Genomic DNA, 16,848 nt, shown 5'->3' with positions numbered 1-16,848 from the left:
GCAGCCTCCACCTCCTGCCTGGACTCAAGAGATCCTTCTGCCTCAGCCTCTTGAGAAGCTAGGACCACAGGTGTATGCCACCACACCCAGCTAATTTTTTTCGTTTTTATTTTTGTAGATACAGGGTCTCACTATGTTGCCCAGGCTGGTCTCGAACTCCTGGGCTCAAGGGATACTCCCACCTCGGCCTCCCAAAGTGCTGGGATTACATGCATGAGCTTCTGCACCTGTCCATATATTCTTCTTCTTATTATTATTATTTTGAGACCGGGTCTCAATCTGTCTTCCTTGGCTCTCTACAGCCTCGACCTCTTAGGCTCAAACAATTCTCCCACTTCAGCCTCCTGAGTAGCTGGAACTACAGGCACTCACCACCATGCCTGACTAATTTTTTTTTTTGTAAAGACTGTGTCTCACTATGTTGCCCAGACTGGTCTTGAGCTCCTAGACTCAAGCGATCCTTCCACCTCAGTCTCACAAATTGCTGGGATTACAGGCATGAGCCACGCACATGGTAGAAACTGAATTATTATAAGAAAAATTGGCCGGACCCGGTGGCTCACGCCTGTAATCCCAACACTTTGGAAGGCCAAGGCAGGTGGATCATTTGAGGTCAGGAGTTTAAGACCAGCCTGGCCAACATGGTGAAACCCCGTCTCTATTAAAAATACAAAAATTAGCCAGGCATGGTGGCGGGCACCTGTAATCCCAGTTACTCGGGAGGCTGAGGTGGGAGAACCGTTTGAACCTGGGAAGTGGAGGTTGCTATGAGCCAAGATCACACCACTGCACTCCAGCCTGACAAGACTCTGTCTCAAAAAAACCAAAAACAAAACAAAACAAAAAAACAGAATTACCAAGATCATCTTCAGTGGGAAAAGAATGACTTAGCAGTGCAAGAACATCAGATAAATAACAGCAAAATTATTTTTCCTGCTGGAATTTGAATAACAACATTTTAAAATTAAATACTCTAAGTATTACCATTAAACTTTACTTTACACACTGACCCTATTGAGCAAAACCGCCTTACTTTTCCTGTTTCACCTGCTTGGAGCTCCTTACCTGTTGTTAGCCTGTTGATCACTCTTGGTTGTGAAAATACAAAGGCGGCTTTCAACCCCTGTGGTGCCTGTGGCATTAGTGATAGATTTCCACTGGACTCATCCAAGTATAACCAAAGATATAACCAGTATCAGAGTGATGGTGCAAACTGAGTTCTCTACAGAGACTGGCATTGCATCCAACTTGCACCATGAAGCGTCTTCTCCTAACATCTACCAGGTGTATATTCAATATACACGACCTATATTTACAGTTATATATTATGAAGAACCACAGCTAGCTCATAGGCCCTTTGGGAGAATTAGAAATAGATGCTCCCTCCCCAAACCATCTGTCAGAAAATCATGCAAGATACTGACATTAGAACATGACACTTTACTGCCATCTCCTGGGAAGCTGTGGTAAAAAAGCAAATCTACAAAGTCTGGGAGGTGAATGGTATCACTTGGATTTTATTTATTTATTTATTTATTTATTTATTTATTTTTATTTTTATTTTTAGACTGGGTCCCTCTATGTTGCCCAGGCTGAAGCGCAGTGGCTATTCACAGGTGCTATCCCACTACTGATCAGCATGAGAGTCTTGACCTATGTTTCCTAGGTCGGTTCCCATTCCCAGGAGGTCATCATATTGATGCCAAACTTAGTGTGGACACCCAAGTGGCACAGTGCACTCCAGTCCAGAAGCCCTGGGCTCAAGCAATCCTCTTGCCTCAGCCTCCCGGGTAGCTGGGACTAGAGCAGCGTGCCACTGTGCCCAGCCACGTGGAATTTTGAAGCGCACAATCGGAGCACCATATTGGACAACCTTGGAGTATTAAACAGGTTAGCAAAGTGGCCAGGAGAGTGGATGCTGGAGCCAGGCTTCTTGGATTGAATTCTTAGCTCTGACTCTTCCTGGATGATGACATAGAGCATGTGATGTAATGACTCTCAGCCTCAGTTCCTAATCTATAGATAGGAATAGTCATAATACTGACTCCATTGGATGGAAATGTGAACTCCGAATATCTGAGTCAGGTCTCAATTAATTCAGAAAGTTTATTTTGCCAAGGTTGAGGATGTGTACCCATGACACAGCCTTAGAAGGTCCTGACGACATGTGCCCAAGGTGTTCGGGGTACAACTTGGTTTTATACATTTCAGGGAGATATGAGACATCAATCAACATATGTTAAGATGTACATTGGTTCTGTCTGGAAAGGCAGGACAACACAAAGCAGGGAGGGGGCTTCCAGGTCACAGGTAGGTGAGAGACAAATGGTTGCATCCTTTTGAGTTTCTGGTTAGCTTTTCCAAAGGAGGCAATCAGAATATGCCTCTCTCAGTGAGTACAGGGATGACCTTGAATAGAAAGGGAGGCAGGTTTGCCCTAAGCAGTTCCCAGCTTGACTTTTCCCTTTAACTTAGTGATTTGGGGCCCCCAGGATTTATTTTCCTTTCACAGGAGTAATGGTTAAGTGTGCCAGTGCATGTAAAGCCCTCAGAGTAGTGCCTGGCACAGGGTGAACACCATATGAGTGTTTGCTACCTTAATACTTTAAAATTTATTTAGCAAATACTTGCTAAGTGGCAGGTGCAGTTATAACAGCTCCACGAATATTAACCCTTTAAATCCTCCTAACCCTCTTGGGACAGATAACTGTATATGTAGAGGGCTAACCCGAGCCAGCATAATGGGACATGTGAGGGTATAAATTCCAATACTGGGCACAGTGCTGCACGCCTGTAATCCCAGCTACTCAGGAGGCTGAGGTGGGAGGATCACTTGAGGCCAGGACTTGGAGAGCAGCCTGGGCAACATAGCAAGACCCCATCTCTAAATTTTTTTTTTTTTTTGCGATGGAGTTTCGCTCTTGTTGCTCAGGCTGGAGTGCAGTGGCGCAATCTTGGCTCACTGCAACCTCCGCCTCCTGGGTTCAAGCGATTCTTCTGCCTCAGCCCCCAAGTAGCTGGGATTACAGGCATACGCCACCACGCCCGGCTAATTTTGTATTTTTAGTAGAGATAGGGTTTCATCATGTTGGCCAGGCTGGTCTCGAACTCCTGACCTCAGGTGATCCGCCCGCCTCAGCCTCCCAAAGTGCTGAGATTACAGGCGTGAGCCACCGCACCTGGCCTAAAATTTTTTTTAAAAAATTATCCAGGGGTGGCGGTGCGTGCCTATAGTTCCAGCTACTCAGGAGGCTGAGGCAGGAGGGTCACTTAAGCTCAAGAGTTGGAAGCTGCAGTAAGCTATGATTGCACCACTGCACTCCAGCCTAAGTGACAGTGTTAGACCCTGTCTTAAAAAAAGGGAGGTGGGGAAAGAAAAGAAAGAAAAAGAAATTCTTCTGCATTTATACGGGCAGTAGGGGGAGAAAATAAAACGAAATTCAGTAGGCACGTGCAGATATCATATATCCCTTTCTGGGACACGTGACTGGAATTTCCACACTCCAGGAGGGTTTCTATAGACTCCCCAAGAAGGAATGAAGACTTTGGGGAATGGGAACGGTGGTTCACGATTCATAATCTCTTACAGGACTCTCGAAGATTGGGGTGGGCGCTGCATGTGATTGTGTGTGAGGCTGAACAGATGGCAGGGGAAACTCGCTGGAGCCCAGCCTCCTTGGGGTCCACACTGGTACCCAATTGACAGTTGGAAGGCGCGGCCAGTTCAGCACCGCGGAGAGCTCCAGGACAGGCGCCTATCCCTGGTCTCTGAGCCCCGCCCCCGGCGCGCCAGCCCTTCCCGCAGGACCCGCCCAGATTTAAAGCTCCGTCATCCCGTTTAAAGAGGCCAAGGCGGCCTGGGCGGCGATGACACCGCGTCCAGCTGTGGTTACAGACTAATTCTCCCACAGAGACTCAGACTGGCCTGGTAGGGAAGAGGACTTTATTGGGATGTTAGTAGGGAAACATGAGAGGGTGAATTCCAGGGAATAGACACTAGGACCAAGGTGGCGGTCACCTTAAAGAGCCATAAATAAACTTAAAAAATAAATTAAGGTGAGGAGGTGCCACGTGGGGAGGCTGCTGGGACTATCTGGGAATTCTTAGGGATGGAATTTTGGAATTGGAAAGGGGAAATAAGAATTTCCAGCCGTCTCACAAAAGGGTGTGAAATGATCACTTCAAGACTCCCTGCTGCCCTAGGCTGGGAGTTGGGGTTCTGGGGCTCCAGGAAGAGGGGAGGTCTGGGTTCGGCTGAAGGGGTGAAGGGGGCCGGGTCAGGGTCGTTCCTCCAGGAAGCGGTAAGTGGGGTTCTCATAGCCGTGCCGCTGCAGTTCGCGGAGCTGCTGCTCCTCCAGGGTCAGCATGGGGTCCACCTGCAACGAGCAGGGGAGGGACAGGACAGTGTGGTGCGGGGGCGGGACTGCCCGCAAGTCTCTCAGGCCGCCCACACCCGGGCTCAGGAACTCTTCCCACACCTCCACCACGCCATGGTTCTCACCTCCACCACGCCATGGCTGATAGCCCCGTAGGGCTTCTTCCTGCGCAGAAGCAGCATGGAGAGGACGATGAGGGAGCCTCCGCCCGCTCCCATGATCAGCAGACCCGACACAGCCTCACGGGACACCCCTGTCCCAGCTGGTGCCTGCAGGGAGAGGAGATGGGGCAGAGGGCTTCTTTGAGGGTCCTGTGTGGCTTTGGGAATCACAGCCTGGCCGCTGACCTCTGGTCTCTTCCCCTAGGTACCCGGCTGTTCCTCCTCTTACCAGCTCATCCCTCTGAATCTCCGATGAGTGGAAAGGGAAACCCCTTGGAACAGACGCATTCACCTGGGGGAGCAGGAGGTGTCAGGAACCCAGAAGCCTGGCACTGGCTTCTTCCTACCCAAGGGCCCAAGAGAGCGTCCCCCAGCCCTCTCATTTTCTAGGATCTCAATTCCACGTCCTCAGCTCCCTCTTCCCTCAGGACAAGGAATCCAAGCCCCCTCGTACCCAGCCATATAGGCCCCGATCTTGTTCCCCTTAGGGAGCCCACAGTTCTGACTAACTTACCTTTCTCTCATACTGTTCCAGCGGGTTCATCTTCTCTTTCTCAGGGGATGCAGCATCTTGTTCTGTGGACCCTACCCCCAAGTCTGATCTCATTCTTTTTTTTTTTCTTTAGACAGAGTCTCACTCTGTCACCCAGGCTGGAGTGCAGTGGCATGATCTCAGCTCACTACAGCCTCAACTTCCTGGGCTCCAGTGATCCTTCTACGTCAGCCTCCTGAGCAGCTGGGACTACAGACATGCCCCACCACACCCAGGTAATTTTTAAATTATTTGTAGGTACAGGGTCTCATTATGTTGCCCAGGCTGGTCTAGAACTCGTGGCCTCAAGGGATCCTCCTGCCTCAGCCTCTGAAAGTGCTAGGATTATGGGTGTGAGTCACCAGCGCCTGGCCCTATCTCATTCTTTAGGGTCCAGAGGAGGGGGCTGGAAAGTACATCAAACTCTACCCCAGGGGGTCTGAGGTTCCCAATGGATGGACCCTGTTTCCTTCTGGGTTCAGGGATTCAGTGGGATTTGGAGGCTGGGGTTAACTGTGAGACACTCACCTTTTGGAAGGGTCATGGGGGTGTCTGCTGGCAGCCAGAGGAAGCAAGGGAGTGGAACAGTGAAGAGAGGAGGGTATCAGCAAAGAAAGGTGGAGAAACATCCTTCCAGGGACTAAGAAGGAGGATTGGGGATCCTACAGAGGCCCCTGCAACCTTAGACGTTCCTCCCCATCCTCTCCCAGTCACTGTGGTGGTGAAGACACCCTCAGACTCTAGGGGATTACAAATTAGGCTGGGGCCTGTTCCCTAATGTCTGGGGTCATCTATATGCGGGCTCACTCACCATCCTTGGAATCTGGAGGCTGCAGCCCACCCTTGTCCTCGCTGCTGCCCCCAGGGGCAGGGGCTTCCAATTCACTGGGACCCAGGTGTTCAGAGTGGAGGAGTTCCTCTGAGGGGGACATGCAGAAAGGTGGCTGAGGTAGTGAGCATAGGGGTGAGTGGAGGGCACCCTACCAGTAGAGCAAGTGGGAGATCATGCAGACAGCAGAGTCAGCCCCAAGTGTGGGGTAGCCAGAAGTGTGATCTGAGAAAGTGGGAAGCTGGATGGAGGCACTGCTGGCAGGAAGGATGGAGGCTGAAGTTTCAAGATTATGTTTTTTTTTTTTTTTTTTTGAGACAGAGTCTCACTCTTGTTGCCCAGGCTGGAGTGCAATGATGCGATCTCAGCTCACTGCAACCTCCACCTCCCGGGTTCAAGCAATTCTCTTGCCTCAGCCTCCTAAGTAGCTGGGATTACAGGCAAGCGACATCATGCCCGGCTGATTTTTGTATTTTTAGTAAAGACGGGGTTTCACCATGTTGGCCAGGCTGGTCTCGAACTCCTGACCTCAAGTGATCCACCCGCCTCGGCCTCCTAAAGTGCTGGGATTATAGGCGTGAGCCACTGCGCCTCAAGATGATAGCTTTCTTAAATACTAGGAGAATCAGGGTTATGTGTGAGATATCCAGGAGAAAGCCACAATAGATGTGGGGGCTGCAATAGGTCACACTTTCCGGTATGCATATAGGTTCCTTCCCTTGAATCTGGACTGAATTTGTAACTTGCTTTAACAAATAGAATGTGGGCCCAAGCCTTAAGACCTAGCAACTTCTACTGTGATGTCTTAGAGAGCATAAACCACCATGTAGGGAATCCAGCTACCCTGCTGATGAGACCACATGGAGAAGCTCCACGGAGAAGAGAGGCCTTGTGCTTCCTTGGAGAGAGAGAAAGGTCCATTTGTGCTAGACTCCCAGCCCCTAGATGATCTGCTAGCTAAATACAGCTGCATGCTTGACCACTGGCAAGACCACTGAAAGAACCACTCTGCTGAGCCCAGACCGGATGGCAGAATCATGAACAAAGAAAAATCATTGTTGATTTTCACTGCTAAGGTCTGGGCTGTTTGTTACAGAGGAATAAATGAAATTGGGGGGGCCCAACATTTAGGAGTCAAGATCTGCCCTCAGAGATCTGTAATGGGAGCCAGGGTAATAGACACTCACGGATTTGGGGCCGCAGCTCCTGAGCCAGGTGGGGGTTCTGGTCAAGCAGGCCCAGGCTCTGATTCACCCTCTCCTCAATCACTTGAAGGTGGGTCTGCACCTGTGGGTGAGTGGACATGAAGGATGAACTGGGCAATGCAGGCTGGAGACGAGGAAACTGAAGCAGTATGAAGGAGGAATTCAATAGCGACTGAGGAAAAGCGGCACATGCAATGGACAGGATGTGTGGTACAAGGGTTAGGAACTGGGCCATAGGAGAAGGAAATTGAAGAATAAAGTCCAAGGAACAGAAAGTGGTGTTTGAGGGGATTCCAGAGACAGAGATTGAGGATTGGAGGGTCATATAGAAATGACATGGTTCAAGGCAAGATTTGGAGTTCAAGAGCACAGAATGGAGTTTCATAGACGGGAAGAAAACATCCAGGAAAGGGGAATTCAAATTTGAGCGCATAGAACAGGGGTTCCAGGGAAAACAAGTGAAGTTATGGAGAAAGGAGGGTGAGGGACAGGAAGAGGGTTCAAGGAACAAGAAGGAGATTCTCGACCGGGCGCGGTGGCTCATGCCTGTAATCCCAGCACTTTGGGAGGCCGAGGTAGGCAGATCACCTGAGGTCAGGAGCTTGAGACTAGCCTGGGCAACATGGCAAAACCCTGTCTCTGCTAAAAATATTAGATTGGTGCAAGTTATTGGGGTTTCTGGCCGGGCACGGTGGCTCACGCCTGTAATCCCAGCACTTTGGGAGGCCGAGGTGGGCAGATCACCTGAGGTCAGGAGTTCGAGACCAGCCTGGGCAACATGGCAAAACCCTGTCTCTGCTAAAAATATTAGATTGGTGCAAAAATTATTGGGGTTTCTGGCTGGGCATGGTGGCTCACGCCTGTAATCCCAGCACTTTGGGAGGCCAAGGCAGGCAGATCACCTGAGGTCAGGAGTTCAAGACCAGCCTGGCCAACATGCTGAAACCCGTGTCTACCAAAAATACAAAAATTAGCTGGGGCCGGGCGTGGTGGCTCACACCTGTAATCCGAGTACTTTAGGAGGCCAAGGGTGGATCACCTGAGGTCGAGTTCAAGACCAGCCTGACCAGTATGGTGAAACCCTGTCTCTACTAAAAATACAAAAATCAGCCAGATGTGGTGACACCCGCCTGTAGTCCCAACTACTCAGGAGGCTGAGGCAGGAGAATAGCTTGAACCCAGTAGGCGGAGGTTGCAGTGAGCCCAGATCATGTCACTGCACTCCAGCCTGGGAAACAGAGCGAGACTCTGTCAAAAAAAAAAAAAAAAAAAAAAAAAATTAGCCCAGTGTGGTGGCAGGCTCCTGTAATCCCAGCTACTCGAGAGGCTGAGGCAGGAGAATTGCTTGAACCCAGGAGGTGGAAGTTGCAATGAGCCAAGATTGCACACTGCACTCCTGCCTGGGCGACAGAGCAAGAACCTGTCTCAAAAAAAAAAAAAAAAAAAAAAAAAAGACGATTCTGGGAAAGGCAGTGAAAATCCAAGGAACAGAACATAGGATCGACGGCGGGGGGAGGAGGAATCCAAGGGACAAGAAGCAGGGGTCAAAGACACAGCATGTGAGGGTCCATGTTTCAGGGTCAGGAAGCTGAGCTGAGAGACTGGGAAGGGGCAGAGAAGCAGTGTTCAGGGGATAGGAAGGGGTCCAAGAGACAGAAAGAGGGTCTAAGGGACAAGAGAAGAGCCTGAGGCGCGGGCGTCTGAGGAATAGCGGCGCATTTGGGAGCTGGAAGTATGTGAGCACCTGGAAGCGCATCTGCTGTGCCTTCTCGGGATCCACGGCGGCCACATGCTGGTAGTGGCGCAGCGTGTGCCTCTGTTCCTTCTGCTCCGCACGCAGGTAGCGCCGCAGGGCCAACAGGACACGCTCCGCCTGTGGAAGGGACACAGGATGCCCAAGCCCGCCCTGACCCTTCTCACCCTCTGCTCTCTGCCCCCACGGTCCCCGCACCTGAGGCGGATCTGCCTGCAGGGCTGCCAGGAAGCCCTCCAAGGCAGCCCGGCGCTGGTCGTTGATAAGGGCGATGACGCGGGTGGCGTGGGTTTCCACCAGGCGCTGTCGCTCACCAGACACCTGCTCCTCCAGAGTCTGCAGAATGGACTGGAAGTGCTGGGGAGCGGGTGGGCATAGGGTCAGGAGAGGAGAAGATGGGTCAAAGCCTGGTCAAAGAGATCCTGGAAAGGCAGGGCTACATGGGGTTGGGGGGCGTTCCAGGGGTCCAGGCCTGGGCAGAACCAAAGGTTATGGACTGGAAGGGGTGGGCTACAGGGCCAGGCAGAGTGGAGGTGGGACTAGGCCCACTGGGAGCCAATGTGAGGATGTAAACTGTAAGATTGAGTGGGAGCAATCTGGGAGCAGAACTGACCAATGTTAAGGTGAAAGGGACAAAGCCTTGCAGGGCTCCTGGCCTGGGCAGGGTCAAACTGGAGACAGGCTGTGTATAAATGACACGATAGGGGTGGGACCAAGAGCTGGAATGGGGGCTAACATGAGTGGGGTCTCCATGGGGTAGGTCAGGTTAATAAAGGTGAGATTGGCCCAGCAGAGCCAGAATCAGGGGGCGGGGCCTGATAGAGACATAAATGCATCAAAGAGAGACCAAGAAGGCCCTGGCTGCATCTGCAGGGGCCCTGGCTTGGGACAGGACTCCAGAGCCAGCCCTGAGAGGCAAATCAAGTCTGTAGATGGGGCCGAATATGGCCAATCTGGGGAGGAGAGCAGTGTCAGGTCAGATGACAGCTAAGAGGGGCAGAGCTGCATGTAGGCATGGGGCCAGGAAAGGCTGAGATAGGTGGGAAGGGGTGGAACTGGATGGGCAGGGCACAGCCAGAGCCAGGTGAAACTGAGCATGCTCCAGGTGGTGGACAGGCATGAGTAGGACCCACTGGGGCTGTCCTACCTCATTCAGGGCCTGTCTGTCGGCTTTAGGCAGGTTCTTGGACTGGTTGTCCGCCATAGCCCATTCACGCATCACCTGCATAGGGAGGGGAGCTTCAGGATCCCAGAATCCACCCTGATCCACCTGGCCAGTCCCCCAACCCCTCTTTAAGATTTTAGAAGCCCCATGGCTGGGCGCAGTGGCTCACACCTGTAATCCCAGCACTTTGGGAGGCCGAGGTGGGTGGATCACGAGGTCAGGAGATTGAGGCCATCCTGGCTAACATGGTGAAACCCTGTCTCTACTGAAAACACAAAAAATTATCTGGGCGCTGTGGTGGGTACCAGTAGTCCCAGCTACTCGGGAGGCTGAGGCAGGAGAATGGCGTGAACCCAGGAGGTGGAGCTTGCAGTGGGTGGGAGATCACGTCAATGCACTCTAGCCTGGGCAACAGAGCGAAACTCTGTCTCAAAAAAAAAAAAAAAAAAAGATTTAAAAGCCCCAGATCCCTTAAGTCTCGCTGGCTCCTGGGTTCCCAAGAGGCAAGATCCAGAAGGAGTTTAAAGTGAAAGAGAGGCCAGGTGTGGTGGCTCATGCCTGTAATCCCAGCACTTTGGGAGGCCGAGGCGGGTGGATCTCCTCCCGCCGGGAGTTCAAGACCATCCTGGCCAACATGGTGAAACCCTGTCTCTACTAAAAATACAAAAATTAGCCGGGCGTGGTGGTGGGTGCCTGTAATCCCAGCTACTCAGGAGACTGAGGAAGGGGAATCGCTGGAGCCTGGGAGGCAGAGGTTGCAGTGGGCCGAGATCGCACCATTGCACTCCAGCCTGGGTGTTAAGAGCGAAACTCCGTCACAACAACAACAACAAAAGAAAAAAAAAACCAATAAAGTGAAAGAGTACCATAGACCAGAGTTTCCAGAGAACCTGGTAGCATCTCAGTGGGATTCTAGATGGGCCATGGATCTCTGGCCATCTTAGGGGGTGGTGTTGAGAGCTCAAGGTCAAAGGGGCTTAGGGAGCCTTTGGAGGTAGTATCAATGTGTCCTGGAGGAATTTCCTGGTATTTAGGGAGCTCTGTACTGTAGGGGGTCCTGGGGCCCCCAGTATTATCACCTCATTAATCTGGCGCATCCTACGCTCCTCCAGGTCCATCTTGGCCCTCAGGAACCCCTCGTGCTCACTGATTTCCCCAGGCATGCCAAAGTAAATATCCACACCATCTGTGGGCCTCGGGGTGGGAGTGACTGCAAGACCAGGGATCAGGAGGTCAGTCTGCAGCCCACCTCCAGGTCGCCTTTTCTACCTAGAGAACCACATTTCCTAGAGTGCACCGGAGACCATCATGCACCCAGTTTAGCCACCGCTGCTGCCTGGCATTATGGGAGATGTAGTTCTGGACTGGGCCTGTTCTTGCAAAGCTTAGGAATCCATTACACCATCTTCCAAGCTTTCCTGAAATGATCCTCAAGACCTACCCAATGGCCCCTCTACTCCCAAGTACCCCCAAACCACCCCCTCCCTTGGCAGGTTAGCCCTTCTACCTCTATTTTATCCAAAGATACTCTCGTCTTTTCTCCTCAGTTGGGCCTTTCCCCTATAGGCCCCTCCCAAAGACACCCCCCAGCAAGACTCCCCCAGATCTTTCTCCCTCTATGGTGGAGAGGCCCCAGGGGTTCAGAGACTGCCTCACCTTTGCTGACCACTGCAAGTGTATGGGAGCTTGGGGGTGGGACCCTTTCCTCTTCCTCTTCAGCCTGCGGAGGCTCCACGAAGTAATCATCTACTGGCTGTGGGAAGGATTCCTCCTCTTCCTCATCCTCAGCCCCCTCTACTCTGCTCCCCGGGGGCCAGGACCGGGTGGAGGGGTCACTGAGGGAGCAGGAGAGGACCCAGGCAGTAAGAACCCAGGCCTGGGCTCCCAGGCTTCCATCCCCTGCCTCAGGAACCTTGAGATGGGCACGGAGGGTTCCCTCCCACTCACCCAACTGCTGTCCCAGATGGGTCGGGGGTCCCTGGAGGGGGACAGCACACATACTCCACACCACGGAACCGATCCGAGCCACAGGGTAAGAGCATGCCCGAGCCGTGCAGGATGAGGCCCTGGGAGCTGCAGGCCTGTGGGAAAAGTGGGCCCAGATGCCAGGATTGTGGGATGGGAGGGGGTAGATGGGGAACTGGGCTGCCAGGGTTGGGGGTTGATGAGGCTGGGAGCCTGGATTCCTGCTTCTAGAGGAAGGGGTTGGGGGATGAAATTCTTAGATCCCAAGTGCGAAGAGGATGCTGGTGGCCCAGACTCCTCGGTTCTGGTGGCGGAGGGTGTTAGAGGTCTCAGTTCCTGGGTTGTGGGGGCTGGGGACGGGTGGGCCAAGGTCCTGACCTCCTGCGCCTCCTGATGCCTCCGGGTTGAACTCTCACATTGGTCCATGCGCTCCTGGTGCAAGAACCGGCAGCCTTCAGGCACCAGCAGGGCCTCACTCACAAATTCACCAGCTGGGGAAGCACGGGACACCAGGGTGAGATCCTCCTACAGCCACCAACCCTACCCTCCTCAGAATCCAGATATTTTATCCTCAGAGGCTTCTCTGCCCCACTTAGGACACAAGCACCCAGCCCCTTAATGTAGGCCTGAGAGAGGGGCTCAGAACCTTGCCCCTCAGAAACTCCCACCTCAGTTCCCCTCTCCCCGCCTGGGACTCACGCAGGCAGCGGAAGGGCACAACCTGGTGGTGGGGGTGGGCGCAGCTGCCGCTCCGGGAACCCCCGCACCAGCGCTCCATGGGGATGGCCTGCGTAGCCTGCTCCACACGTGCAATCTGCAGCTCCGGGTACATCTGGGGGGATCAGATGGGGGCAATCAGCCCACTGCCCCGCCCCTGCCAGCCACCCCTCTCCAGTAGTCAGGTCCCTTTTCTCTTTCTTTCTCCCTCTTTCTTTCTTTCTTTGAGACGGAGATTTGCTCTTGTCGCCCAGGCTGGAGTGGAATGGTACAATCTCGGCTCACTGCAACCTCCTCCTCCCAGGTTCAAGCGATTCTCCTGTCTCAGCCTCCTGAGTAGCTGGGATTACAGGCACGCACCACCATGCCAGGCTAATTTTTGTATTTTTAGTAGAGACGGAGTTTCGCCGTGTTGGCCAGGCTGGTCTCGAACTTCTGACCTCAGGTGATCCGCCTGCCTCGGCCTCCCCAAGTGCTGCGATTACAGGCGTGAGCCACCGCGCCCGGCCAGGTCCGTTTTCAAGGCTCTAGTATTCATGAGGACATCGCTTCCCTAGGCCCTGCTTCTCCCTAGCACCAGCCTTAGATATCCAAGCTCCTTGTGCTCATTGGCCACGCCCACTAGCAGTTTTCCCTTAAAAGTACCGTCATCTTTAAGCCCTATCTCTTTTCCTGTGCTGTTTCTTTCTGAAGGTCCCTCTAAGCCCACCCCTCTGGTCACCCCTCCCCGGTCACCCCTCCCCGCAGTCAGATTCGTCTCCCCAAAGGTCTCACCCTCCATTAGGCCCCGCCTTTTCCTCTATTCCGCCTCTCCAAAACTCTCCCTTCCCGTTACAGATTTGTCTTTTCATGGCCACGCCCCCCCAGCTCTCCGCGCTCTCATTGGGCTCCACCCCTTTCCCCATCTTGCTGGTCCTTAAGGTCTCTTTCTGTCTTAGCCCCGCCTATCCTTTCGCCACTCCCCCCTACACCTCTACTCTTTACAAAGACCACCAGATTCCTAAATTCCACTTCCTCTCTGGCTATCTCGCGGCTCTCCCCTTTTCCTGACTTAGTATCTCAAAACAGGTCCCCTGCCCCTAGCATAGTTGCGCCTCTTTATTGGCCACGCCCCCCAGCCTCCACGCCTTAGATCGCGCAGCACCCTGGACCACGCCTTTTTCAAGTCTGGCTTTCTATGGGCGGCCCCGCCTCTCCCGTTCGGCCCCGCCCACCTGTCTGCAGTACTCCAGCACGCGCTGCGGGTCCCGGAGACAGCGTCGAGAGCGCTGTGGGTCTGGTTCCCAGCGGCCGGTGCGCAGGTCCCGGTGAAGGGTTAGGCGCCCGCATAGTCCAGCCACCTGGGCCGACCCCGGGGCCTGGATGGAAGTGGAGAGGACAGTGAGGGCTCGGGGGGCGTTGGCATGAGGGTCCCCTGGTTCTTTGCTCCCTAGGACCGAGACCCCCAGCACCAGCCCCCTCCCCCAAGCACCGCACACCGCCTCCATGGAGGCACCGTTCCCTGGGAAACAGCTCCCGTAGGGCGGGGGCGCCCCGGCGCTCCCGTTGCTATGGCGACCTGGGTCCCCCGGGATTCTTTCTGCCTTGTTGCCGCGGAGACAGACTCCGCCCCCACCCCAGCGCAGCCGCTCTGGAGCCCGAAGGGGTTAAACCTGAATCGCGGAGGAGGAGGCCAGAACCCAGGAGTTCTGGCCCCTCCTCCCTCCATCCCTTGCTCAGGCTCCCGTTGCAGGATGCAAAGCTGATAAGGCCTGGCTTCAGGGGCCTACAGTCCTGGACACCAGGTCCTTGAGGACTGGAGAGCTACATCTGGTTGGGGTGGGTGGTGACTGAAGGACTGGACTCCTGGGTCCTGGGAGGCTGCAAGGGCCTCCATATGGGTCCAGAGAATACAAGGGGTCTGGATTATTGGATCTAAATGCCTCGCTGCTTGGTGGGTCCTATGTCCAGGCGGGAGGGGGTTGGGGCCGAGTCACCTGGGTCTGGAGAGGGGGCTGGACTTCTGGGACCAGGGGCTCTGAATAGACCAGTTCCTATGCTCGAGATGGGAGGGGGCTGGGACGTCGCATGATGGGGGAGCTGGGGCCTGGAACCCTGGGTTCATAAATGTGGTTGGGGGCGCCTGGGGGCTGACCACCTGGCTGGAAAGACCGCGCTTTCTGCCCTGGACATGTCCGCGCCGGCGTCCAGAGACCCGGTCCCGCCCTTTCCCCCATCCCCCAGGACCCGGCCTGGCCTCACCTCGGCCGCACCGGGGCTCCCACCGGCCAGGCTCCCGATGGCGGGCTGCGCGCGCAGAAGCAGCAGCAATAGTGGCAGCAGCAGCGGCAGCGGCGGCTGGCCCGGGCGGCGACTTAGACCGCGAGCAGCGGGGCTGGCGGGCCCCATGTCCCGGCCCTTGCGCCCTCACGTCCCCTGCACTCTCGCCCGGCCCGGCCCCAGCGGTGACAGGAGCTCCCAGCGCCACCGCCGCCACCTCCTCCTCCCGCCGCCCCCGGGCTGCGCCGGCGCCGCCAGCCCCGCCCCGCGCCGGCCCCGCCTTCCTGGTCAGGACAATAGCGTGGCGGCTTCGCGCAGAGTGGAGCAGCTCGGGAACCCAGGGCGGGAGCCTGCGCCAGGCCCCCGCCCCTCGAGATTCCAGGCGTCCCGCCCCATGAAGGGCCCAGCCAGGAGTCCGGCTATGGGCTCCGCCCGTTGTGGATTTTGAGTCCTCCCGCAGGACTCTCACCCTCTTTAGACCCAGACACTCACAGTTTTGTCCTTTTCCAAGGATGCAAGCATCAGAGACCCCCATCCCCTAGTACATTCCTCTGTTGAGGGCTCAGGAATACAGGCCTCCAAAATGTCCCCAGTCAAGAAGGCAGCAGTTGAGACCTAGTCTCCTCCTCTTTCAGATCCAGAAGTCTGGGCACCTTCTCTCTCAGGACCAGAGACCAAGCCCCCAGCCCATTCTCCTTCAGACCCAGGAGTTCACTCTTCTTGTTCTGCTTCCCAAGGGTCCCAGGGGCCTGGACCTTTAACTCCTAGCTCAAGGATCCATGAACCAAAGCCCCCAGGACCCTTCTTTAAGGATCATCCAAGCAGGCACCAGCACCATGCCCACTGTGGATGCAGCACCTCAGGATTAGGGTCTGGATCTCCACGCTTGCTGTAAGGACCAGGGGATTGCCATTTTCCTACCCATAGTCTCCCCTTCCCTGCTCCACTTCAGGGCTCACTTGTTTGTCTCCTCTAATGAGAGTTAGAATTCAGTCTTCCCCAGGACCCCTGGGGCAGCCCTGTCACTTGTGTGCAACTGTGTGGACATCTATGCGTGTGTCTGTGCATACATGCCTATGTGTGTGTCTTTTCTGTTTGCAACTCGTGTGTGTGTGTGTGCGTGTGTGTGTGTGTGTGTGTGTGTGTGTGTGTGTGTGTGGAGATGTATATTAAAAGAGCCCATGGCTGGGCACAGTGGCTCATGCCTGTAATCCCAGCACATTGGGAGGCCTAGGTGGGCGGATCACTTGAGGTCAGGAGTTTCAGACCAGCCTGGCCAACATGGTGAAACCCTGTCTACAAACAAATACAAAAATTAGCTGGGTGTGGTGGCATGCACCTGTAGTCCCAGCTACTTGGGAGGCTGAGGTGGAAGGATGGCTTGAGCCCAGGATGCAGAGGTAGCAGTGGGCTGAGATCATGCCACTGCACTCCAGTCTGGGCCATAGAGCCAGATCTTGTCTCAAGAAAAAAGAAAAAAAAAGAGCCTAGAGTGCTTTGCAGGTAGCAAGAGGCTGAGAGGTGGCTCACAGTTTTACTCCTACAGCCACCTCATAGGCTAGGGCAGAGGAGGGACCTTGGGACAGGTCTAAGGGACCCCTTCCTTGGTGGAGAGTGATAATGCCAGTAGACTCCCTAAGACACACTTGCCTCTTTGACTTTTTTTTATTATTAAACATAAATATTTTTATCCCAAGAATCCCCTTTGCCCCAACAGTGGTAATTCTCACTGTATCCCCACTCCTTGAGTCCAAGTCTTTCTGAGTCTTTAAGGAAAGTAAAATCAAGATGGTGGCCATCTTGGGTTCCTAGGGAGTATATGGCCATCTTGGCTGCATTTCCATTGGCCGAGCAAAGTTCCCCTCAGGGAGAGCCAGGGTGGGGCC

The 16,848-nt window shown here is 54.2% G+C and overlaps 1 protein-coding gene across 2 annotated transcripts; it reads right to left on the bottom strand.

The window, feature by feature from the left end:
* Positions 1–3,926: 3,926 nt before the first annotated feature.
* APLP1 (amyloid beta precursor like protein 1) lies at positions 3,927–15,219 on the bottom strand. 2 transcript variants are annotated; one of them, XM_003816097.7, is made up of 17 exons: positions 14,945–15,219; positions 13,918–14,061; positions 12,686–12,818; positions 12,365–12,477; positions 11,969–12,102; positions 11,678–11,856; positions 11,101–11,231; positions 10,004–10,078; positions 9,055–9,213; positions 8,848–8,976; positions 7,086–7,185; positions 5,881–5,988; positions 5,598–5,624; positions 5,052–5,122; positions 4,767–4,829; positions 4,502–4,645; positions 3,927–4,376 (listed from the first exon to the last, which is right to left on the bottom strand). In XM_003816097.7, exons 1-17 carry the CDS (start codon positions 15,089–15,091, stop codon positions 4,278–4,280), a joined length of 1,956 nt encoding a protein of 651 aa, XP_003816145.3. In that variant the 5' UTR covers positions 15,092–15,219; the 3' UTR covers positions 3,927–4,277. The 2 variants fall into 2 exon arrangements, with proteins under 2 accessions (XP_003816145.3, XP_008967394.3); XM_008969146.6 differs by having other exon boundaries at positions 5,598–5,621; positions 14,945–15,213.
* Between the last annotated feature and the right edge of the window lie 1,629 nt (positions 15,220–16,848).

This window comes from Pan paniscus, chromosome 20 (genome assembly GCF_029289425.2).
Source record: "Pan paniscus chromosome 20, NHGRI_mPanPan1-v2.0_pri, whole genome shotgun sequence".
In the NCBI taxonomy this organism is placed as follows: Eukaryota; Metazoa; Chordata; class Mammalia; order Primates; family Hominidae; genus Pan; species Pan paniscus.
Note: the sequence above shows the minus strand (reverse complement) of the source record. Positions and strands in the feature narration are given on the sequence as shown.